Consider the following 24,195-nt stretch of genomic DNA (forward strand, 5'->3'; position numbering starts at 1 on the left):
AAAAGAAATCTTTTAATAAAAGAAAGGAAAAAGTAAAGAATTATCTCTGTAACTTCAAGATGTCAATATACAGGGTCCTATAGCTTACAGATACCAGAAAGAGACTTTCCCCCCAGTACCAATACAAATCAAAATATTCCCAGCAACTACACATATAAAAGTTAACCAGCCAGATCCACAATTGCAAATAGAGTAAAACAATTTAAAAAAAACAAACCTAAACCGCCTGTTTTTTACTCACTATTTGAAAAGAGACTTAGAAAGCCTGTAGGAATGTCTGGTCTCTCTCAGACCCTCGGAGAGAAGAACAAAGAACTCACACCCAAACTTCCCTCCAACCGAATTTAAAAGTATCTTGTCTTCTGATTGGTCTTCTGGTCAGGTGTCCAGTTTCCTGCTTGTAACCCTTTACAGGTATAAGAGACATTAACCCTTAACACTCTGTTTATGACAAAGATGTAGCATTTTGTGAACTGCATGGGTCAAATGTCATGCAGATCTGCATCACTGCTCTTTTAGGATTCATTTCAAGCCAATCTAGACCACTAAACAAAGCCTTTGCAACTTTAAAAGGCTGCAGTATTGACATCAATAAATGGGTCAGCAAACTTTGGCTCCAACTCTTCAGGGTAAGCTGCTGGCAGGTTAGGGCGTTTTGTTTACCTGGCCGCCACTTCCTGTAGCTCCCAGTGGCTGAGAATGGCAAACTGGAGCCACAGGGAGCTGAGGAGCTCCATGCCTGCGGATGCTCCAGGTAAACAAAACAATGTATTAGATATTCAATTAAATGATTCCATAGAGTTTAAAATCATCAAATTTTGGTTTAGACCCGTTTATAAGCCAACCCCTGCTTTTCAATGTGTCATTTTTTTACCAAAAATATTCAGCTTATGAACAAGTATGTACAGTACTAAAGTTGGTTGCAGGCTGAGCCATAGGGCATGACACGGGGTCCCAAGTGCCTTTTCAGGAAGATTACACACACCTCCACCATTATGTTCCAAAGTATCAATGCTAAAAACACAAAAACCTTGTTCATGCTGAAAATTGTTACAGAGCATTTTATGAACTATTGGAGTGTTGTGGGTTTTGGAAATAATGTTGATAGCGCAAGCTTCTTTTCATTAGTGGTTTAACACAAGACTAGATAAAGCAGCTGAGAATATTCTGGAGGGAATAATCCTGTCTGGCTGATAAGGTTAGGAACAGAGAAGATGATCTAGAAGACTTTTTCTTTATCTACAGTATGTAGAAGTATGATAACCTAAAAAGAAAATAAGTTTTGTTTAGGTAGGGCACTATAAGGCAATATTCATTGCATGAAAAACAAATGAGGGTTAGTGAAACTTTATTTTCAAAATGTTCTTAAAATACTATTTTACAGTAAAAGAATAGAGCAGAAATAGTTGAGGGACCATCTTGAATATTCCTTTGATCTCTTAAAAATAAAACATTTAAAAGTGTTTCATATTTAAAAATTGCTTAACCAGATTGATAGCCTAGTCAGTTATTTACCAGTAACTCAATTGCTTAAAACAATTATGTATATAAATCAAACATGTTGGAATTTAGAAACATTCACTGTCATTTTAATTTCTACTAAAGGTGGCAATTTTACTCAAGCCCTGTAAATAAAACCGGACAACATAAATATACCTCATTTCTGTTCTATCCTTTGTATGTCTGTATGGCAGATTAGAATTCTGTTGTTAGAGTAGGAGAGTGTCAATTATTCAGAACAAAAATTACAGGTTTCCAACTCTTAGGGCCTGATCTTTCATTCTTTGCACACCCAAAAATCCCACTTGATGCATAAGACTGCAGGATAGAGCCCATAAACATTTAAATAATGCTGGTCTTTCACATGCTTGCTCAAGCGTCACTTCCTAGAGGAGGCTAGGAGAGATTCAATATCTTGGATGACTTTTGACGTTTTTTCCAAAGCCTCCGATATGCTCCTTTCACCGATATCCTCAGGTAAACTGTTTTCTGGTTGTCTATCAGTAATATGAGATGGATTATTTTTCATAGCCGAAGTCTTGTTTGGAACATTGCTGTTCTGCAGTAAGACTTGCAGTTGCTTTGTTAAGGAAATTTCTGTTTTGTCTCCCATCTAATAATGAAAGAAATTATTTTAAAATATTTTAACCATTGTTCTCAATTAGGTGGTTTGCCACTGCATACTGCAACCAATAAATAAAGCTATGAAATCAAATAAGTGAAAGTTCTTTAATATTTCCAAATCTTATTCCAATCAAATCTCTACATAAAATGAATATTTTCCTGTATATATCAAAGTGTATTTAAAAGAAAAGCCATCAAGGAAGATGTCAGATTGTGCTGTCTAAAGGAATTAATAATGCATGTTAAAAAACTGAAGTAAATTAGGGGTAATTACATGGGGTTTTGAGTATATGGATGTCATAAACAGATAGCTAAGGGTTAACGTCTCTTTCACCTGGAAAGAAGTAATCTGAAACACCTGACCAGAGGACCAATCAGGAAACCAGACTTTTTCAGGTCTGGGTGGAGGGAAGTTGGTGTCTGAGTTCTTTGTCTTGTGGCTATCTCTCTCTCGGCTATGAGAGGATCTCTGTTTCCTGCCTTTCTAATCTTCTGTTTCCCAGTTGTAAGTACAAAAGATCAGATAGTGATTTATATGGTTTTTTTTGTATTTACATGGTATAGTTGCTGGAGTGCTTTGAATTGTATTCTTTCTGAATAAGGCTGTTTATTCATATTTCTTTTAAGCAATTGACCCTGTATTTGTCACCTTAATACAGAGAGACCATTTTTATGTATTTTTCTTTCTTTTTATATAAAGCTTTCTTTTTAAGACCTTTTGGGAGCTTTTCTTTAGTGGGGAACTCCAGGGAATTGGTGGGAGGAAGAAGTCAGGCTAGTAAGTTGATTCCATTTAACCAATTCTAGCTCTCATCTCTATCTTTTTCCCTTTATGAATAAACCTTTATATTTTAGGTTCTAAAGGATTGGCAACAGCGTAATTTGTGGATAAGATCTGATGTGTATATTGACCTGGGTCTGGGGCTTGGTCCTTTGGGATCAAGAGAACCTTTTTCTTTTACTGGGGTGTTGGTTTTCATAACCATTCATCCCCAGGACGGGTGGCACTGGTGGTGACACTGGAAGACTGAAGTGTCTAAGAAAATTGCTTGTGTGACTTGTGGTTAGCCAGTGGGGTAAAACCAAAGTCCTTTTTGTCTGGCTGGTTTGGTTTGCCTTAGAGGTGAAAAAACCCCAGCCTTGGGCTGTGACTGCCCTGTTTGAGCAATTGGTCCTGAATTGGCACTCTCAGTTGGGTCTCGCCAGAACCACATCGTCATTGAAAAAGGGTGTAGCAGCTCTGTCTAATCAGGGTAATACCCTAGCCAGGGCACAAGGAGAGCAAAAAGGTGATTTTATTGTGTTACCTACTGACAGTTTGACAACTTGTAGCAAGAAGGAAAAGATTCCTGAACCTGTTCATGGCCAAGGAAAGGAGAAGGCTTCTAGCCTGTTAGCTAGAAAGTCTATAGGTTTGCATGGAAGGGGATTGTGTAGGAATCTGCCTAATGAACCAGAGGAAAAAAGTCAGGGGAAAATCTGTGTGTGTTAGATTTACTAGCCTGACTTCTTCCTCCCACCAATTCCCTGGTGAGCACAGACTCAATTCCCTGGAGTTCCCCACTAAAGAAAAACTCCAACAGGTCTTAAAAAGAAAGAAGAATACATAAAAATGGTCTCTCTGTATTAAGGTGACAAATACAGGGTCAATTGCTTAAAAGAAATATGAATAAACAGCCTTATTCAGAAAGAATACAATTCAAAGCACTCCAGCAACTATACCATGTAAATACAAAAAAAACCATATAAATCACTATCTGATCTTTTGTACTTACAACTGGGAAACAGAAGATTAGAAAGGCAGGAAGCAGAGATCCTCTCATAGCCGAGAGAGAGAGAGCCACAAGACAAAGAACTCAGACACCAACTTCCCTCCACCCAGACCTGAAAAAGTCTGGTTTCCTGATTGGTCCTCTGGTTAGGTGTTTCAGATTACTTCTTTCCAGGTGAAAGAGACGTTAACCCTTAGCTATCTGTTTATGACAATGGAGTAACAGTTTTTTTGCAGCTGCCTTAACAATGGAGCAAAATTGAAGCACTTGATAACTTCGTTATCTATTCCAAGTAGTCCAAGAAAAGGTTAATAAAAAGATACAATATAAGTTTGAACAATAGAGCTATTCCCTTCTGAGGATTTGTGTGTGTTCTGCCAGTTTTTTGGAGTTTCCAGTGGTGTAACATGGGGAGCATCCCTAGGATAAATAACTGGGCAGAAACTTTAAAAAAAGACCTACACAATAAAAGGAATAAAGGGACACAGTCATTAAACACTCAAAATATGCTAAAGAAATATTTGTTGAAAGGATACAGTTAAATCTTTGTATTTTCTCAAGTTCAGCAACAACAGACCTGTTAAAAGAAGATTTAAAACTTATTTTATATAGCAGGATAGATTATGATAAAATTTCTCGTGTATTTTTGCCTTTATGATTTTATTTCCTTATGCAGTTGTATAGATGACATGTACAAGTAAAAGAATGATTTGCTTTTTCCTCCCCCCACTTCATATTTTTGAGGTCAACAAAACTGCTCATGTGGATAAAGTTAAATATGTGCAGTTGTTTGCAGGATGAGCTCTACTTTGAGAATATTCTCCCCTGCCAATTTTAATTCAATCTATATAGAGATTTTTAATGCCAAATTATATAGGTGTACCAGTATTCTTAAATATCAGCACAGTGTTAGGGAATAGCTTACATATTCATTAAAAAGGACACAGCTAGAAGTCTAGTTAATTTAAAACTTCAGTTGGAAGTACTACATCTGCCCCTAAATCCCTCTGCCAATTACTGTGGGGTTGTGATCACATTTCCCTATTTAAAAGAAAACAAAACGTTTCTTCTATTGTGTAAAAAAGACACACGTACAAAGGGAAAACTGTACATAAATTGTTTATATAAAATCCTGTGATGTGCTCAAAGAAAACGAGAAGATTTTTTCCTTAACTGTCTCTAAGATAGTAATTTTAGATGTTACTTGTAACAGTTCAGAAAAATAATTCAGACAGAAGTATGATTAAATAGTCCCTTTAACTACGGTTACAGATACTGTAGAAGCACAAGATGCGCTCCTGTGGAGTCAGAACAGTGGCTATTAGAACAAAAACTTTAGCAACAGGAAGAGTACAAAGCCAGCACCAAAGTAAATGTTTATAATCTGTGTTCTTAGTGCTTATTACCTATGCTATCTGAGCACTTCCCAAAATGATGGGAGTGTACACAGAATCTAAAATATGAAATGACGTTCTTCTGATTATAAGATTTTTATAGTGGACCATCACAAGGAAGCATATATTTTGGAACTAGAATTTTCTGGATTTCCTATGCTAGTATGGAAGTATTTTGTTTTTTAATAATGATGATTCTCTTAGCCCAGTTTCTCCATTTGATCCTGCAACAGTCAAAACACCGTTTAATATTTGTCTTCTACTTTGGCAAGAGCTTCAGCATTATGGCTTCAATACAGAAACAGAAAATAGATATGAGGAAACAAGCCTCTGTTTAAACACAAGTTGCTTGTATAGTTTAATATATTGTAAGAAAAATTATGTGGAGTCACAAAATATAAATGGGTTTAAATTTTTCATCTTTAAAAAAGTGCAGTGTGTCATATTTAGAGTTTAAAACTTTGGTAGTTTCCTTCTTTATTATGAATAGCAAGTTATACGTGATGAATACCAGTTCCTCTCAGTTGCAGGAAGAGTCTCTGCCTCATCATTCAAACTTCTGCACCATGCTACTATAATTCTGATGTACCTGTATTAAAAACACAATTCATAAAAAAGAAAATAACCATTTAGATCAGACAAATACCCTTTAATTAAATCTGAACAGAAAGTTGACAGCATTAAACAATAAATCTGGAGTAGGATATGGAACAGACTAGAGCTAACCTCCAGGATATTCTTATGTGAATTTGATAAAAGAGGAAAACAAGAAACCCTCCAGAATCAATAAGTGATTACCTAGTGAAGAAATTTGTCCTTTTATGAATCCCACATATAAATGAAAGAGAACCTTACTGTATAACTGAGTATATTAATTATGTTTAAAAAAAACAAAAGAAACATTACTTTGCATTTAATTTGTTGCTTGTAAAGCACTTTTTAGAATTTCAGGTGATAGAAGAGAAGATTAGATACTGGAGATACAAAGGGACAGCTTAGTGGTTTAAAGCATCAGATTTGATATGCCCAAACTCACTGGAACAAAAACTAGTTTTGAATGCTATATGGTCAATTAAGCCCTTAAACTTAATTCATGGAATTCCTATATTATGAAGTTCCATTCAGTTTGATATGCATGTGTTTTGAATGCGACTTTAAAACCGAGGAATTGTCTGCTCTGCATGGATATTGAGTCCACAGGAATTTTTGTAAGAATACAGTTGCCACAGGCATAGGCGCTGACTCCATGGGTGCTCTGGGGCTGCTGAGGGTCTTGGCAGACCACTTGATATTTCCAAATATTGTTTGTACCATTAACTAACTGTTCTAAAAGTGCTTTGGATAAAAGTGCTATATTAAAAAAATCTTAATAATTACCATATATTTGTTCTACAAATAACAGCACACAACTCATATTTTAATATCAGTAGTCTTACCTTTCTAATGCGATGGATGTGCCCTCTCTCCCCCGCCGCAGCAGCCTGAGCTGGGGCTGGGAAGGAGGTGGGGTCTCTCCCTCTCTCCCCCACTGCAGCAGCCCATGAGCTCGGGCTGGGAAGGAGGGGTGTCTTTCCCCTGCCACAAAGCTGAGGCTGAGAAGGGCCCTCTCTCCCCGGCAGCTGTAGCCCTGGAACTGCAGAAAGTCGCCTCTTTCTCTGGCTGCCACACCCCTGCACATCCCAAATTCCAGCCACCCCACTTCCCCCTCCTACCTACCCCATATTCCCCCCCAAGGCCACCACCTCAGCTTACATGTGCATCTTCTCCAGGGTCCAGGCACCTAATTAGTGGAGCCATACCTGTGCAGCTCCACTAATTAGGTGGGTGGCCCTTCATCCTCTTCTGTGCAGCCACGCAGGCACACACCTTAGAGGGACCTCTCTGCGGACCACCTGAATAGAGCTCCTGGACCACAGTTTGAGAACCACTGAATTAGACTACTTGTGTCATCATGGTGAGTAGAATTAGCCTTAAGAAATTTATGGAAATGATGCAAGAAAGTTAACATTAAAATAATTCAAGAATTGCTATGTGATCAAATTTGCTTTAATATTTGTACAAAAATAATTCTTAGAGAATTAGTTAAGCAACCTTTTTGAACCATTTAAGTAGCTGTGGATATTGAGTATACCTAAGCAAAGAACAAGTGCTCTCCCTAGCCCTTTTGCTTAGGATACATTATTTGAGCCCCTACCCCCCCCCAAAAAAAAAAGAGGGGGGGAAGTGGACAGTATCAGGGACTTTCTGTATTAGCACCATAAAATGTACGTGTATAACAAGTTCGAGGCCAAGAGAGAAAAAGGGTAAGATGGAGTTTAAACTGTGGGGAATTCAAAGATATTGGTAACAGCACAGGCCTCTTGATTTTTCATTTTTGTATCTCTCCCTCTCTGAGAAATATGCAAGGCCAAACTGCTAATTGTGTTAACACATCCTAAGACAGAAAGTCTGTTCTCAAAGACTGATAAGGCTTTGCAAAAACAACTGTAATTGTTCTTCAAAACAGAACACAGCTACCCGCTCTTCCTTGCTTTTAACTTGTTTGCTATGTATGTTAAAGTTTAAGTCGATTTGCAACATCCTGAGAGTTGTCAGAAGTTAAAAAAGAGACAGTGAAGTAATAAGTGATAACTGTACGTTAAAATAGAGGATGTATGTGGATGGATGCTTGATTTAGATAAAGGATGAATGGTCAGGGAGGTGCCAGCCTAAGAATTACAACTTCAGTCTCGATTGGCCGAAGAATGCGTAGCACGGAGATAACCGGATGACCCCGCAGGGCAAGTCAGAATCCACCCAAGTGCCCTCCTCTCCCCCAATGGAGGGCTGAAGACTTGAAGAACAAGATAACACTCAGCTGTCAGGGATGTGCCACCTGCTGATTGATAATCATTTCAAACAAACATCAGCACGATGAAGCGATTCCCATAAACCTGTACAAGGACAAAATCCTTTAAGAACAGAACCAAAAACACAGGGACTTTGAGTTTGGTTCTGCAACCACCCTCCAGGAGCATCGGATGCGCATCTGACAAAGACTCTGCTCCACCCTCGTGTGCAGGCTACCTGGCCAGTACTCTACTGTGAGCAACCTCTAGGTTGGTAACTATAACAACTCTGCAGAACTTGTATGAATGAGTGTGTGAATGAATAAGGAATGATAGTGAAATAATATTGAATTGCATATCCTGACTTCTCACTCTCTCTATATTTACAATAAATCTGGCATTGTGTCTTATCCCTCTTATAAGATCCTGTTGGTATTATTTTATTAGTGTAACGGGGGGAGGGCGCGCAACGAAAAGTAGTGTCACAATTAAGACCCCTTGGCAGTCCCTCTTGAGTGCATCCCTCAGGTGACAGGCTCTGCTTCCTTCAATTCCTAATAGCTATTATTCAGAATGATGGAAAAATGATTAAATTAATAAGTGAATATCCCATCAAATTAGTTGTCTGAAGCCCCGAGCTGTGCAATCTGGATCTTTGCTAGCCAGTCAGGTACAACCTTTTTCACAGTCTATTTTACAGTAACACATTCAACTTTTACTGAATTCCTGATTTTGTTAAATTTGTTCCATGCATCAGCTATACCTTTCATAGATTCCAGGATCTTTTATCTGGATTAGCTGCTGTGCCCCATCAGGAGAAATTACTTTACACCATCCTGTGGTACCACCTTGATTTATCTTGGAAGAGAAAGACAAAAGAGCATCATTGTTCTGCAGCGGAATCAAAGAGGTAGTCCTACTTTAAATATCAACAACATATGCCAGTTCAAAATGAAATATCTGTAAATGCTTCACTTAAAACATTTGTATCTGGCTATAGATGTAAGGTACGGTCTGGCAGCATGATCACAGAAACAAGAACTGGGAATTCCTGGTGCCAAGCATTGCCCAAACACTGATTTCAATGTGCTGTCTGAGAATAATGGAAAATTCAACCCCTTCACTTCCTGTCTGACCCCATGTGAAGAAATGTCCAGTCTTTCAGAATATTTAATTCCTTCTACTTTCATCTGGAGAATGAGGTTATAGATTTGTCTTCATTCTCAAGTTCTGTTATTGTTGGAGTAGCAACTTCATACAAATGAAACATAATTTCTTAACAAATCTTACTCTGCATGTACTGAGTCACATCTGCTGATGCTTCCCTTCCCCCCCCAGTACTTTTTTACTTCAGTCAACATTCTAACGCAACAGAGAGCTACAGAAGAGTGAGTTGTGACAGTGAACCATAGTGTATAACCAATGTGACTTACAAACTCAGGGCAGATGGAGGCTCCCCACTGCACAATTTGCTTTTTATGCACATCAGAACCAAGTATAAAACTTTCCCTAGACTTCACATTTATTAATTAAACACCACCTTCAGATAGAAAGATTTTAAAAACAGATATTTCCCTGCTCCTGAGAATTACCTGTGTTCTTCCATAGCAAGAGTTGAAATCCCAAACCATATTCAAGGTCATCCCATCACAAAACAGAGCATGGACTTTATTATCTGAATATGCAACAAGTCTCCCCACATTGGGAATAACTGTTTCATGCAATGGAACTGGCAGCATTTCTCTTCCATCTGTCCCTGGTATCTAATGTGAACCAAGTGTTCAGAAAAAATAAAATTTACTATATTTAAAGTTATGTCATTACTAATATTTAACTTGTACCCAGATTCACAGTGCAGCTTTGTTACTGAGACACCAGCAACCTGCTTCCCTGCCTGGCTGCTCTCTGACTTGCTGACATCCCCTTACACTCAATGGGTTCAGGCCCCACCAGCTAATCCTAGGTCTTTGTTCTTAGCTTATACCCACCTGTAGGATACATGTAACATTAAAGAATTAAAGTTATCTTAAGTTTAGTTAAGGGTGTGACTTAACCAACAAAAGGATAGAGAAGCAGAGCACCACTTCACAAATTAGCAATCCGGAGGGTAAAAGATTATGATCCTGACTTCAGCACTAGATATATGTGTGTTTGTCTTATAAAGAAGCCCCCAGTCATCAAGTAAAAGAAGACCATGAGAATAATAATTAGTATTGTAGTGTGGGAAGGATGTATGATGGGGTGGACAAACTACGGCCCACCAGCTGTTTTAATCCAGCCCTCAAGCTCCTGCTGGAGACTGGGTCTGGGGCTTGTTCTGCTCTGGTGCTCCAGCCGGGGAGCAGGGCCGGGGGCCACTCCATGCGGCTCCTGGAAGCAGCGACATGTCCCCCCTTCGGCTCCTACACATAGCGGCAGACAAGAGGCTCCACTCTGCATGCTGCTCTGCCCCAAGCGCCGCCACTGCAGCTCCCATTGGCCAGGAACTGCGGCTAACGGGAGCAGCAGGGGCAGCACCTGCGGACGGGGCAGCACGCAGCAGAGCTGCCTGGCCATGCCTCCACGTAGGAGCCGGAGGGAGGACATGAATCTGCCTCCAGGAGCTGCTTGAGATAAGCGCTGCCCAGATTCTGCACTCCTGAGCCACCCCCACCCCCGTGTCCCAACCCCCTGCCCCAGCCCTGAACCCCCTCCTGCCCTGTGAACCCCTCTGTCCCAGCCTAGAATACCCTTCTGCACCCCAAACCTCTCATTCCCAGCCCCGTTCCTGAGCCTGCACCCCCTCCCACACCCCAACCCAAATATCATGAGCATTCATGGCCCACCATACAATTTCTATACACAGATGTGGCCTTTGGACCAAAAAGTTTGCCCATCCCGATGTATGGCTTCAAAAGTAATTTAATAAAATAAAGAGCTGTAGTAACAAGACAAAGGAAAACTGTCTTAAAAGAAACAAGTCCAAATCTTCCCACTGTTCTGCTTAGGGGTGGGAGGGAGAAGGTACGAAGGGGAAGGCCAAAGGAAGAAAGGAAGCTGTAAATCTTATTTGGATTAAAACTGGAAATAAGGGTGAATTGTCTCAAATTGGTTTTTAGCTGAACTCAGTAATTGACAATGACATTACTTTTTATACCCTTTTTAACAAACAGGTCAACTCTTACTTCATTGCTAATACCTGCCTGACCACGCTGAAGCTGACCAATATGAATCTAAGCACCCACAGGTTTAACTCATTTGTAAATATCTCGATCAAATGCTTATAAATGTTTAGTATTGTTTAGACATAGTAAGTTGCTTATTAGTCAGGCTTTTTAGGCATGTTTAGAGCAACGGTACCAATACCATTTGGCCTTTGGATGTAATAAAGGAATTTATGGCTAAATTAGTGTTTGGTGGTTTCCCATAATCAATATTATGAATTTCAAATATTACTAATTCCAACACCATCTCTCTTTTTCCCAGAAGCTGTTGTCTATAGACCCTACTAAACACAGGCTAACAGTTCAAGTGTTAACATACTTACAAAGCTTCAGTTACATACCATTCTCCAGCAGCAGATACTGTAATTATGGGTTAATGAAAGTTTAGTCTTGTGACAGTATTGGAGAATTCTGAGAAGGAAAAAATACATATCTCATATGCAGAAAACATGCTGCACTGCACAAATACTTGCTGTAGCTTCATTTACACAGTTATTGTTAAGGATCTATTTTGGAACCTATTTCATTATGTTTATATATTTTTCTGGTGCTGTTGATATAAATTACTTTGATTTATTTCTTATGCTCAGAGCTAAATTTGAAGTCTAACTAGAACAATATGGTAATCATTATTTGTCATCTTTGTTACTGAATGCCCTTCCAAAGGCTAAAGCAATTAATATAACAAAAATAAAACAGAAGAAATAATTCACCTGGTTGCCTGGGTAATAATGGAACAGATAGAGTATGGACTTTCTGGTGTATCAGGAGGCAGACTGTTTGCTGAATACATTTTTTTTTCTCTCTAGAACATAACAGAAAATAGAAGAGTTATTTATAGATATTGTGGTATTTAAGAACTAGCAAGATATTAAGTTTTGGGCAGTCCTTCGCCCAGTGAATAAAAAGATTTTGAAGGTTGCCACCCCTGTTTTGAATGGTTCTTTTGAGGCCCACCAGACATCTTATTCAGCATGGGAGGAGGCATTACCACCACCACCACCACCACCACCACATCAAACAAACATGATGTCATTGTCATCTCCTTGGACCAAGGCCTTTCACCAAGGCCCAACTGTGATGCTAAGTTCCTATTATCTGATTTTGAAAGGTATTCTGACCAGACCAAGTAAGGAGATAGCCCTAGAAATAGTTATGTTTGGTTCTGTGTTCTTAGCAACTGCTAAGATGTGAGCATAAGGTTCATGTTAGCCACACAACCCCGTGAGTCAATTTCCATCCCCCCACACTTCAAGTTCTCATTTTAAGAGTCTGGTTTAGACAACCAGAACAAGTTACACTTTGTAACACTCTGCTGTGACCATCTTAGAAACTGATTCACTGTGGAGTTTTTACTGAGTCTGCAGTTGCCAACTCAAGTCATTTGCTGTGCCACCTGTGATCATTTAGCAACTGAATTCCATCCTAGACACACAAGCTGCATTTTCCTATATTTTCTGTTCTTTTCCCATCCACCCCTTTATTATTTATAGTATGGCAGCACCAGCTAAAAATCAGGATCTCTCCAAACCCATTGTGCTAATACTTGAGACGGGCTCTGCCCCAAAGAACATGAAATAAATAGATAAGGAAGGATGAGAGGGAAAACAGAGCGAGAGAGAGGTGAAGTGACTTGTCCAAAGTTCACTAGGTCAGTCGCAGAACAAGGAATAGAAACCAGGTCTGCTGGGTCCTATCCACTGCACCACACTGCCTCTTTTATTTGTCTTGTTTTATTAAAGGAGATCAGAATGTAGTAAAACAGCTTAAGAATAGAGAGTCCACTTAAAATGGACTCTCTGGACCTTTGATGCTATTTTAAAAAAAAAAAAAAACTTTCCAGAATCAAGTTTTTAAACGGGAAAAATCCTAACAGAGAGAAAAATAGGAAATATAGGACCACAATATCTACTTTCTTGAGTTTTTGAGATAAATGTTCTAACTAGATTTTTCTCTAATTTACAAGTGATAAAAATATATTATTGAAAAATCTTCAGAGAAGCTGTCACGCAAAATACTAAAATGTGACAAACTAGAACAATGTCTTAGTACAAACTGTTCTGTTAAAGCAGTTTCTTCACGTGAAATATGCAGATAACCTCGAATGGAAAAGTAGAGTAGTATTCAAGTAGTAAAACAGTTTGGGTTTTTTAAGAAGGGCAATTCCCACCTGTCTTGTTTCTTTGTGAACTGAATAATGTGTAAAATAGTTTCCCAAAAATGCTCCTTCTGACTTGAAAACTGATCCATCTCCAGGATAAATTTCTATAAAGTTTTCAATCTCATGGATAAACCTAAGATCAGAAGACAGGACACAAAAGGAGTTAACTATCAGTATTGCCAGTTAAAGGGGGGGAAAATATGGTAATTTACTCGATGTGAATACACATCCTTTCACCAAAGCCTCCACATAAAAAGTTATTTCCTTGTTTCCCCATCAGTAGTCTCACTGCTTACTTTTTATTTTCCCCTTTAAAAAGGAATCTTAGCACTATCCAATTTAAAAAAAAAAAAAAAAGAGCTTTTTTAGTTTCTTAAATATAAGTAGATATCCCATAAAAACATAATTCACCCACAGGTATTGGAAATGGAATATAGCAATGATGGAGGAGTGAGGTGTATGTCCACATTAGGGGGGAAGTTCTGATTAACCCCCGCCAGAGGCAGGAAATTCAGGGTGTGTCTACACTGCAAGTTGTACCCAAAACTTTTGTCTTTCGTGGGTACTTAATCCTCCCCCCCCAGCAAAAGACAAAAGTATTGCCAACGCAAGCGGCAGTGTGAATGTGGCTTTGTTGGCAGGAGCGCTCGTGGGGCTGGAAGTATTTTTTCGGCAAAAATGCCGACAAAATACCACAAAAGAGGGTTCACACTTGCTGACTTTTAGCAACAAGGCTGTGTCGACCCAACCTTGTCACTAAAAGCTGCGTAGCGAACATAAGAACGGCTATACTGGGTCAGACTAAAGGTCCATCCAGCTTAGTATCCTATCTACTGACAGTGGCCAATGCCAGGTGCCCCAGAGGGAGTGAACCTAACAGGTAACGATCAAGTGATCTCTCTCCTGCTATCCATTTCCACCCTCTGACAAACAGAGGCTAGGGACACCATTCCTTACCCATCCTGGCTAATAGCCATTTATGGACTTAACCACCATGAATTTATCTAGTTCCCTTTGAAACCCTGTTAAAGTCCTAGCCTTCACAACCTCCTCAGGCAAGGTTGACTGCGCACTGTGTGAAGAAGAACTTCCTTTTATTTGTTTTAAACCTGCTGCCCATTAATTGCATTTGGTGGTTCTTATATTATGGGAACAAGTAAATAACTTTTCCTTATTCACTTTCTCCACACCACTCATGATTTTATATACCTCTATCATCATCCTCCCAAGTCTCCTCTTTTCCAAGCTGAAAAGTCCTAGCCTTTTTAATCTCTCCTCATATGGAACCCGTTCCAAACCCCTAATAATTTTAGTTGCCCTTCTCTGAACCTTTTCTAATGCCAGTATATCTTTTTTGAGATGAGGAGACCACATCTGTACACAGTATTCAAGATATGGACTTACCATGGATTTATATAAGGGCAATAAGATACTCTCCGTCTTATTCTCTATCCCTTTTTTAATGATTCCTAACATCCTGTTTGCTTTTTTGACTGCCACTGCACACTGCGTGCATGTCTTCAGAGAACTATCCACAATGACCCCAAGATCGCTTTCCCGATTAGTTGTAGCTAAAGTAGCCCTCATCATATTGTATGTATAATTGGGGTTATTTTTTCCCCAATGTGCATTACTTTACATTTATCCACATTTAGACAAGCCCTCAGATTTAATGCTACCTTAGCAACCTTACCACCGCTTCCTTGTATATATTTTGATATGATACAGGATTTTTCATTACATGATCACGTAATATTATGTGATCTATGACTAGACCAGGGCCCAATCCTGCAACTTAATCTGGGTGGCAGTGCACTCTGTCCACAGAAAGCCACACTGAAGTCTAAATGGCTTTACATGGGTACACGGCTTTACATGGGTACAGGTGGAATGAATTGCAGAACTGGGGCCTCAATAGTCAGTCTGCTCATGTGGGTTAAACATTGGAAAGTTCAGAAATATTTCACACTCACTGTTACTTGGCAAATAGATATTCTAGAGAAAGAATGAAGCTTTAAAGTATTTGCTTTCCCACTATACTACTGTGAAGGACATAATACCAAATTCTGTTTCAGTTGTCAAGACACTGAAATAAGATTTTCAAACAAGTTCCAGAGCGGTAGCCATGTTAGTCTGTATCAGCAAAAAGAACGAGTACTTGTGGCACCTTGGAGACTAACAAATTTATTTGACAGGTTTCAGAGTAGCAGCCGTGTTGTTCTGTATCCGTAAAAAGAACAGGAGTATTTGTGGCACCTTAGAGCCAACTTTTTCCAGGTGGCAGGCGCCGGATGATGAGCCACCAAGGACCGTGGCTGGTGGACAAGCATCCGCCAAAATGTCGAGAAGCAGCAACATCAAGAGGCATCGCTGCTGAAATGCTGCCGAAAATCAGTGGCATTTAGGTGATGACGCCTCTTGATGACACCGCTTTTCGGTGGCATTTTGGCTGATGCTTGTCCACTGGCCAGTGTGCAGGTGCACAGATGCCACAGCGGGCACCGTTGTGCCCGCAGGCACCGCGTTGGGACCACTGCCTTAGAGACTAACAAATTTATTTGAACATAAGCTTTCGTGGGCTAATCTCTGTGCGCTCTTGGTGCTGAGAAATGGCAAAGCAGCACAGCAGTCTGTCCCTCTCCCACTGCAACAGCAGCCTGCCTACGCTGTGTTCCTAGTGCAGGGCAGAACAGGAGCATTCTAGTGATTTGCTCTTTGTTTGTTCCCCAAAGGGAGCAGCATACAGATATTTCCCGGAGCTTTGAAAGGGAAGGGGCACATGCCTGGAAGGCTGCAGAGATCAAAACACTGAGCAGAGCAATCAGGGCAGGCATTGTGGGATACTGGTGGAAGCCAGATCTGTTGACAAAATCAGCAGTGTCTACACTGGCTCTTGGTCAACAATAAAGGGAGGGGGAAAGACAAAAGTCTTGTAGGGGTGGAAGTTGTTTCTCGCCAAAACCGAGTGTTTTTTTGCGACAAAAGTCCCATTGTTGTGTGTACGCTCTTGCTGTTTTGTCACCAAAAGGCAGGTTGTCACAAAACTTGCCAGTGTAGACAGCTCTAATTTTAAAGTAAGGGCTTGTCAAGCAATTAATCACACTGATAAATAATAATAGGATACCATTTATTTAAATATTTTTGGATTTTTCTATATTTTCAAACATATTGATTTCAATTATAACAGAATAAAAAGTGTACAGTGCTCACTTTATATTTATTTTTGATTATAAGTATTTGCACTGTAAAAAAAAGTAATTTTCAATTTACCTAATACAAGTACTATAGTGCAATCTCTTTATCATGAAAGTTGAACTTACAAATGTAGAATTATCTACAAAAAACCTGCGTTCTAAAATAAATCAATGTAAAATTTTAGAATCTCCAAGTCCGCTCATTCCTACTTGTTCAGCCAATCACTCAGACAAACAAGTTTGTTTACATTTGCAAGAGATAATACTGCCCGCTTTTTGTTTACGTCACCTGAAAGTGAGTTTTCATGGCACTGTTGTAGCCAGTGTCACAAGATATTTACATGCCAGAGGCGCTAAAGATTCATATGTCCCTTCATGCTTCAACCACCATCGCAGGGGACGTGCGTCCATGCTGATGACGTGTTCTGTCTGATAACAATTCAAACCAGTGCAGACCGACACACATTTATTTTCATTATCTGAGTCAGATGTCACCAGCAGAAGGTTGATTCTCTTTTTTGATGGTTTGGATTCTGTAGTTTCCGCATTGGAATGTTGCGCTTTTAAGACTTCTGAAAGCATGCTCCACACCTCGTCGTCCCTCTCAGATTTTGGAAGGCATTTCAGATTCTTAAACCATGGGTTGAGTGCTGTAGCTATCTTTAGAAATCTCACACTGATACCTTCTTTGCATTTTTGTCAAATCTGCAGTGAAAGTGTTCTTAAAATGAACAACATGTGCTGCTATAACATGAAATACATCTCTACCCCGATATAACGTGACCCGATAGAACAAGAATTCAGATATGTGGTAAAGCAGTGTTACGGGGCACGGGGATGGGGGGGGGGGGGTTGTGCACTCTGGCAGATCAAAGCAAGTTCGATATAACACGGTTTCACCTATAATGCGGTAAGATTTTTTTTGCTCCCGAGGACAGCGTTATATTGAGGTAGAGGTGTATAAAACAGGCAGAATGTAGATAAAACAGAGCTGGGGACATACAATTCTCCCCCAAGGAGTACAATCACAAATTAATGCATTTTTTTTTAATGAGCGTCATCAGCATGGATACATCTCGTCTGGGATGGTGACCAAAGCATGAAGGGGACATATGAATGTTTAGCATATGTGGCACATAAATACCTTGCAATGCAGGCTACAAAATTGCCACGCAAATGCCTGTTCTTGCTTTCTGGTGACATTGTAAATAAGAGTACAGCATTATCTACTGTAAATATAAATAAACTTGTTTGTGTTAGCAATTGCCTGAACAAGAAGTAGGACTGAGTGGACTTGTAGGCTCTCAAGTTTTACACTGTTTTATTTTTGAGTGCAGTTATGTAACCAAAAAAAAAAAAAATCAAACCCAACCTACATTTGTAAGTTGCACTTTCATAGCAAAGGTTGCTCTACAGCACTTGTATGAGGTGAATTGAAAAATATTATTTCTTTTGTTTATCATTTTACAGTGCAAATATTTATTATCAAATATACACTTTGATTTCAATTACAACACAATATAATGTATATGAAAATGTAGAAAAACATCCAAAATATTTAATAAATTTCAATTGGTATTCTATTGTTTAACACACAATTTTTTTAATTGATTATTTTTCTTGAGTTAATTGCATCAGTTAACTGATGCGATTAATGGACAGCCCTATTTTAAATTATTTGCATATAAATCTATACAGTTAGTTCATAGTAGAGTTTGGCTGATTGCTAAATCTGGATTTATTTAGAAACTGGGACCAACATATTAAAATTTGGTTGCCTGAAATTAGCCCTAAACAAGCAGCATAATTTTCAGAGGAGCCAAACTCCTTAACTCTGGCAGCTGTCCATAGGAGCTAAATACTCTCTCCCTCCACGGCTCCAAAAAAACCAGTCCTCTTATTTAAGAGTTTTAAATGTGGCCTGAAAGTCCTAATTTTATTTGTACAATACATACCCAGCCCACAATTTTCAAAGACAAGAAATTCTGAAGCACCTTTTTAAAAAGTTCATATAATTAAAGAATGATTGAATAAAACATTTTTCAATTCAGTAACATACGTTTACTCCCAAGCTAATACCACAATGGCCAAGTCACAGTCTACGAAGTTTTATTTCAGAGTAATGAACCCCGATAAATACAGCAAAAACATGTTCAGAATATTAAATGTAACTCCTAAGGAAGTAAAATAGAGATTTGAATCTGGAAATTTCATTTTTTAAAAGCTTAATTACCACAGAAGTGCATAAGCTTCCAAAAGTGAACAAGTTATTTATTTCTTACCTGTAAATAATACCCTGGCACCAAACAATTTTTATTAGCAGAGGGTGTGAATTATGTTCAGTGTCTTGCTTCCTCTGTAGAAAGAGGTCACAGAAACTCCACCTGGGCAAAAGTCAAAGACAGAAAAGCTGTAGTAAGTTCCCAATTCATCAGTATTATTAATATTTTGCACTGTTCAAAGAAGCCAGGGAAATCTTGATATAACTTGCTTAATTTTTCATAAAATATTTTTAAAAATGCAATACTCAACTCATTTAAAGAAGCAGCACATTCAGGAACTGCAAATGGATGAACTGAGAACTAGCCAACTACTCAAGAAGTTATTCTTCAGTCAATGAAAGATCTCAGAGTAAATTGGTGTGAGAGACAGTGTTCAAACTTTGTGACCCTTAAAAAATTTGTTTCAAGGAAACTCAGTCTGCTCAATTATTACCATTTAACCTGACTTTCTAAGTTATAGCTGTACTTTCCCTCTCATACTTAATATGGAACAAGTGACTTATAATCAAATATGAATCATGTTTTTGTGAACAGCCAACAAGAATGGATGTGTACAAACGAACATAAACACACACACACACACACCTTATCCTCTTCCTTTTTCTGAAAATACAGTTTTTAAAAAGAGTAGTCCATGCCACTGGCAAACTTCCCAAGCATTATTTTCCCAAAACTCAAAGTAGTTTTAATGTATTTTTTTCAATATCCCCATTACTGTCACTTGCATATTTGTCAAATTAGAGGTTCTCTCTCGACAATATACCAAATATTAAAAGTTTATCATTTTTCTTCAGATTACTATTACAATTTCTCACCCCAGTCTATGTATTGTCGGTCTTATGAATACCATATTTCATGAGGTGCCTAAGAAAAGGTGTGTTCGTTACATGTTTTATTTTAAATAGACATTTATGATGGTTAATATTCAATCAGGCTGTTGAAGCGCTGACATTCAGATCTTCGGAACTGCAAAATATATTGCACAAAACTAAAAAGCAAACAAATTTCCTGTTACCTGTGTAGGTGTGGTGCACTACAGCTGAGTGGCAAAGCTCTAGGCAAATGAGAAACTACCTTTGTTTTTTCAGTTTCCTTTAAAACATCAGATCCTGCAGTTCCATTTCTAGTGCATTTATTCTCCACATATGTTTTACATATGTTATCAGTGTGCGATTGATAGAACATTAATGCCAAAGATAAAGGGTATTTCCATTCTTCTGGATATGAGAAAACAGACCAGCGCTGCATAACCCACACGTATTCAGATGAACAGCGTGTAAGAGACAATGGGGTCTCATCTTGTCCTTTTAGTTGGTTTAAATAGTCCTTTGATTTGTCCAGTTCCCTGCATTTGTTTATAGCCCAGCAATTTTCCTCTTTCTTATTCTCCATTCTCATTTGTTTAGGAAACATTTCTGAGATAACACTTCTGCTTGATTTTCCATGCTGACCTTTGTTTTGATTATTGCTGTTTTTTTCAGAGAAAGATGAAGACGCAGTACACTTTTGGCTTACTTTGCATAAAAACTCCACTGAAAACTCTTGCTGCAGTTCTGACATGCAGAGATAAGCACGACCATCTAAGGATGAGATTTTTACACTGCCATTATCCATACATTCTACTGCATCAGTAGCATTGGGGCTAGGCCAATTGATTTCGGAGATATCAGAGAGAAGACTCTAAAAAGAGGAAAATGAACAGAAGGTAGTAGAATCTATTTTAAGTGATCTTAGTTCTTCTGAAAGGTGACAGTGATGAAGAGTGAAGGTTCCTATTTATCTATAAAATAAGACATCTCACTTCACTTCTCAAGTGTGCCTCTACCTGTTCAAGCAGAACCATACTCAGTGCTAAAAGGAGTAATTTAATTACTATGCTCATTTAATCCTTGTCCTCTCTGTTGAGACTGCCAACAAGTAGGCTTGGCAGACTTTGATAATTTTTTTAAAAAATGATTTCAATGGCTAGAGTGAGTTAATTTTTAGCATTGTTTTTAATCCATTTAAATTTTCACAGTTGTGCAAAATTATGGGAAGGGAGGTCAGACAGTAGTTCTTTAATATCAGTAGATGCTGGGACTCAAAAAATTAAAGCTTTTTAACCATTAAAAACACAATTTTTCAATATCACATGTCAAAATATACAAAGTAATTATCCTTTAATCAAAGTTCTCAAGTGGCTTTTTTTAAACTTTTCCTGTCTATAAATTTCAATTATGATTGATAGAAATATGTTTATTTCAGTTTGTGTACAGTGAAGTAAACATTTTTTAAAAAAATTTAATCCTTCCAATCTTACCAACAGGGCAGTGGCTTTGGTGATTTAGTGATGTGGATCTCTTTTGGAAAGTATCTAGAATATATTCCCGAAGAAAATTTTAAAATATAATAATGATGAATTTAGACCAGCGGTCCCCAAGCTGAAGGACCATGGCGGCGGTCGAGCATCCGCTGAAATGTTGCCGAAATTCCGGAGGCAATGCCTCTCGATGATGTTGCTTGTCAGCAAGCGGCATCATCGAGAGGCGTTGCCGTCAAAATGCCGCCGAATTTAGGCGGCATTTTGGCGGATGCTCAACCGCCGGCCAGGACGTGGGTGCATTTAGATGCACCCGCGGGTACCACATTGGGGACCCCTGATCTAGACCTTTGTGGTATCACATTTCAGAGGTACCTGAAACCATACTTATTAAACCTATTTGCAAAAAAGGGGTCAAAATTTGATGTTAGATCAGTTACACCTCAACTACCTAGCTACATACAAGTACAACTTACATTCTTCAACTTGCTTCAACTTACATTCTTGTATAACTTTTTCCACTGTGCCCATCATTTTAATATTGGGTGCTTTTACCAAACTAAATACATTAAATAAAATAGGTCCCATCCTTATTTCCAGGATGAATTACTTGTTCTATTCATTCCCCTGAAGCTCCTGGCACTGGCCACTGTCAGAAGACAGGATATTGCGCTAGATGGACCATTGGTCTGACCCAATATGGCCACTCTTATGTTCTTATGCAACTTAAAAATCAAAATTTTCTAAATCTAATTTATCAACCAAACTGCATTTTACAGAACTTAAAAAACAAAACAAAACACATACTACCAAAGTAAAACAAACTAGAAAAAAAAATCACTGAATCAGACTCTCACTGAAGTTTATTTTGCAAAAGTATTATTAGGTATGCAAAAAAACTTACATTTTTCCTTTCAGAAGGTATGATACTTGAAGGTAAATACAAGGAAGTACAAAACTGGTTCCGGAAACCTATTGCTCGTAGGAGTTCCTCCTGAGGAAAGGGTATGAGACACATGATCATGGAACTGGCTACGCAGTGGAAACATTTCACTAGTTGCTTTATCTCCTCTTTTTGGGAGGAAAATAGTGATTTAGAATTCAGCATTACTTGTACAGTGATAACCAACAATGCCATCACAATTGCTCTACAAGGCAGAGGCACTGTATGAACTACCAAACGCCAAGGCACTGTATGAACTACCAATCAACATTAAGAGGTCTACATAGCCTTTTGGAATACTAAGGGCCAGATGTATAGAAAAGCCCATGGTGGATGAACAATATATTTGAGAAGAACATGTTAGCTGACTGACAATGTTTACTTGGATTGCTAACACTGGAGGTTCATTCAATGTTTCAACTACCTTTTTTTTAAGAACATTTTTATGTTGTTTGGTGCTATAATGGAAGGAATAATAATATGCCATGGTACGACCTTCTTATCCCACCTGCTCTTCTCCTTTATTTTTGCTCTATGTGGAGATAGCATAGAAAAAGAAATTTAACTCACGTACTCTGTAGGTACTAATAACAAACTGAGTCCTTTGGCGAATCCTTTCAGCTGGCTGCAGAGGATGGGCAGAGACAGGAAGTGCCTTTTCAAACAGGAATTCAGAGCCACATGGAGAAAGCAGCAGTCTGGATCCATCTATATAGTGCACCTCTACAGAGTCATCCTCATAAAGAATCATGAGACTTTCAGGATTCATTGCAGTAAAAGGAGAATGTTTGTCGAAAAGAGCCTGCATTAAGGGACAACAGACTTAGGCTATAAGGATAGTCTTCCCAATACACATGTACAACTAATGAAACAGGAGCAGATCTATAAAAAAGGATTAAATTCCTAGATCCACAGTTAACAAATCTATCATGTCATGGGGTGCTGGTGCAAGTTTTTACATAGCATGCATAGACAAAACAAACAGCATAAGCTCCATTTTATATGTATAAATACACATATACCCACCCCTTATTAAAGTATCGTTTACAGCTTCAGTGTGTCCTAGGACAAATATCAACAGTTCTGGAAGAAAGCAAGTATCGAAACTTCAATTAATTCTGCTGCCAAGGCTGAAACGCTCAGTGTAGGCTTAGTTAAGGTGCCTTTTGCTTAACCACACGTAGCATTTGCTTATTAACGGTACTTGGTGGTACACAACATCACGAGGACAGCAGGGGAGCGCGACGATGCTCCTAAGCTACGCTGTGCCTTTTCCGCAGACTGTGACTATACTGCGGGGAGGGGGAGGGGAACAACAGTAACACACTTTTCTACGGGAGTCGTTTCAGCCTCAGCACTCAGGGGAGTTTAGCTGTACTGTTCCCAGGGCCGCTTGCAGAGTCAATGGCAGATCCCCACAAGCACGGCCCAGGCCAGCCACAACCCTGCCCCGCCGGCCCAGGCGCAGGCCGCTCCGTATCAGGGCGCCGAGCAGCGCCTCAGACTGTGCAGCCGGATCAGACCGGGAAGCGCCGCGCGCCGAGAGGCCAGCGAGCCTGGTTCGGCCGCTCCCGCTTAAGCGGCGGCAGCTCTAGCGGGCTGGAGTCGGGGCCCAATGAGAAGAGGAGCGGAGCGGGGCTTCGTGTAGTGGGCGGGGCTTGCAGACCCCGCTGGCATGGCGGGGGTCTGGCGCGAGGCGGCTGCGCGTGGTGCCCCAGGCTCTCGCGGAAGCGCTGCACTGCCCGCTCTGTAGCTGGGCGCATGCGCAGGAAGCCGGCCGCGGCGGACCGGCCTGCCAGTGTGACCTATTCAGCGGCTGGGGCGTTACCCATGCGTTCTCCTCGGGTCATTTCATTTTGCACTTTCCAGTGTTTCCCAGTGGTCGCTGCCCTTGTCTTCCGCTGAGGTGCCGCTGCAAGGGTGGCCATCGCTGCTTGAACTAGGGATGCGGAGGGTAATGCACCATGTGACTTGAAGTGATTTCAATTATATACA

At 39.4% G+C, this 24,195-nt stretch overlaps 1 protein-coding gene across 5 annotated transcripts; it reads right to left on the bottom strand.

Annotated features, from left to right (window-relative positions):
* Nucleotides 1-699: 699 nt before the first annotated feature.
* C3H5orf34 (chromosome 3 C5orf34 homolog) lies at nt 700-23,692 on the bottom strand. Of its 5 annotated transcripts, XR_007773523.1 has the most exons (14): nt 23,598-23,692; nt 22,775-23,002; nt 22,162-22,251; nt 19,974-20,638; nt 18,959-19,060; nt 13,492-13,615; nt 12,035-12,126; nt 11,663-11,732; nt 9,711-9,881; nt 8,882-9,009; nt 5,802-5,879; nt 4,433-4,473; nt 1,657-2,070; nt 700-1,264 (listed from the first exon to the last, which is right to left on the bottom strand). XR_007773523.1 is itself a non-coding variant. In XM_050946964.1 (13 exons), exons 2-13 carry the CDS (start codon nt 22,967-22,969, stop codon nt 1,880-1,882), a joined length of 1,914 nt encoding a protein of 637 aa, XP_050802921.1. In that variant the 5' UTR covers nt 22,970-23,002; nt 23,598-23,692; the 3' UTR covers nt 1,332-1,879. The 5 variants fall into 5 exon arrangements, 4 of the variants coding, with proteins under 4 accessions (XP_050802921.1, XP_050802919.1, XP_050802920.1 ...); XM_050946964.1 differs by lacking the exon at nt 700-1,264 and having other exon boundaries at nt 1,332-2,070; nt 8,882-8,976; XM_050946962.1 differs by lacking the exon at nt 700-1,264 and having other exon boundaries at nt 1,332-2,070.
* Between the last annotated feature and the right edge of the window lie 503 nt (nt 23,693-24,195).

This window comes from Gopherus flavomarginatus, chromosome 3 (assembly GCF_025201925.1).
Source record: "Gopherus flavomarginatus isolate rGopFla2 chromosome 3, rGopFla2.mat.asm, whole genome shotgun sequence".
Lineage (NCBI taxonomy): Eukaryota > Metazoa > Chordata > Testudines > Testudinidae > Gopherus > Gopherus flavomarginatus.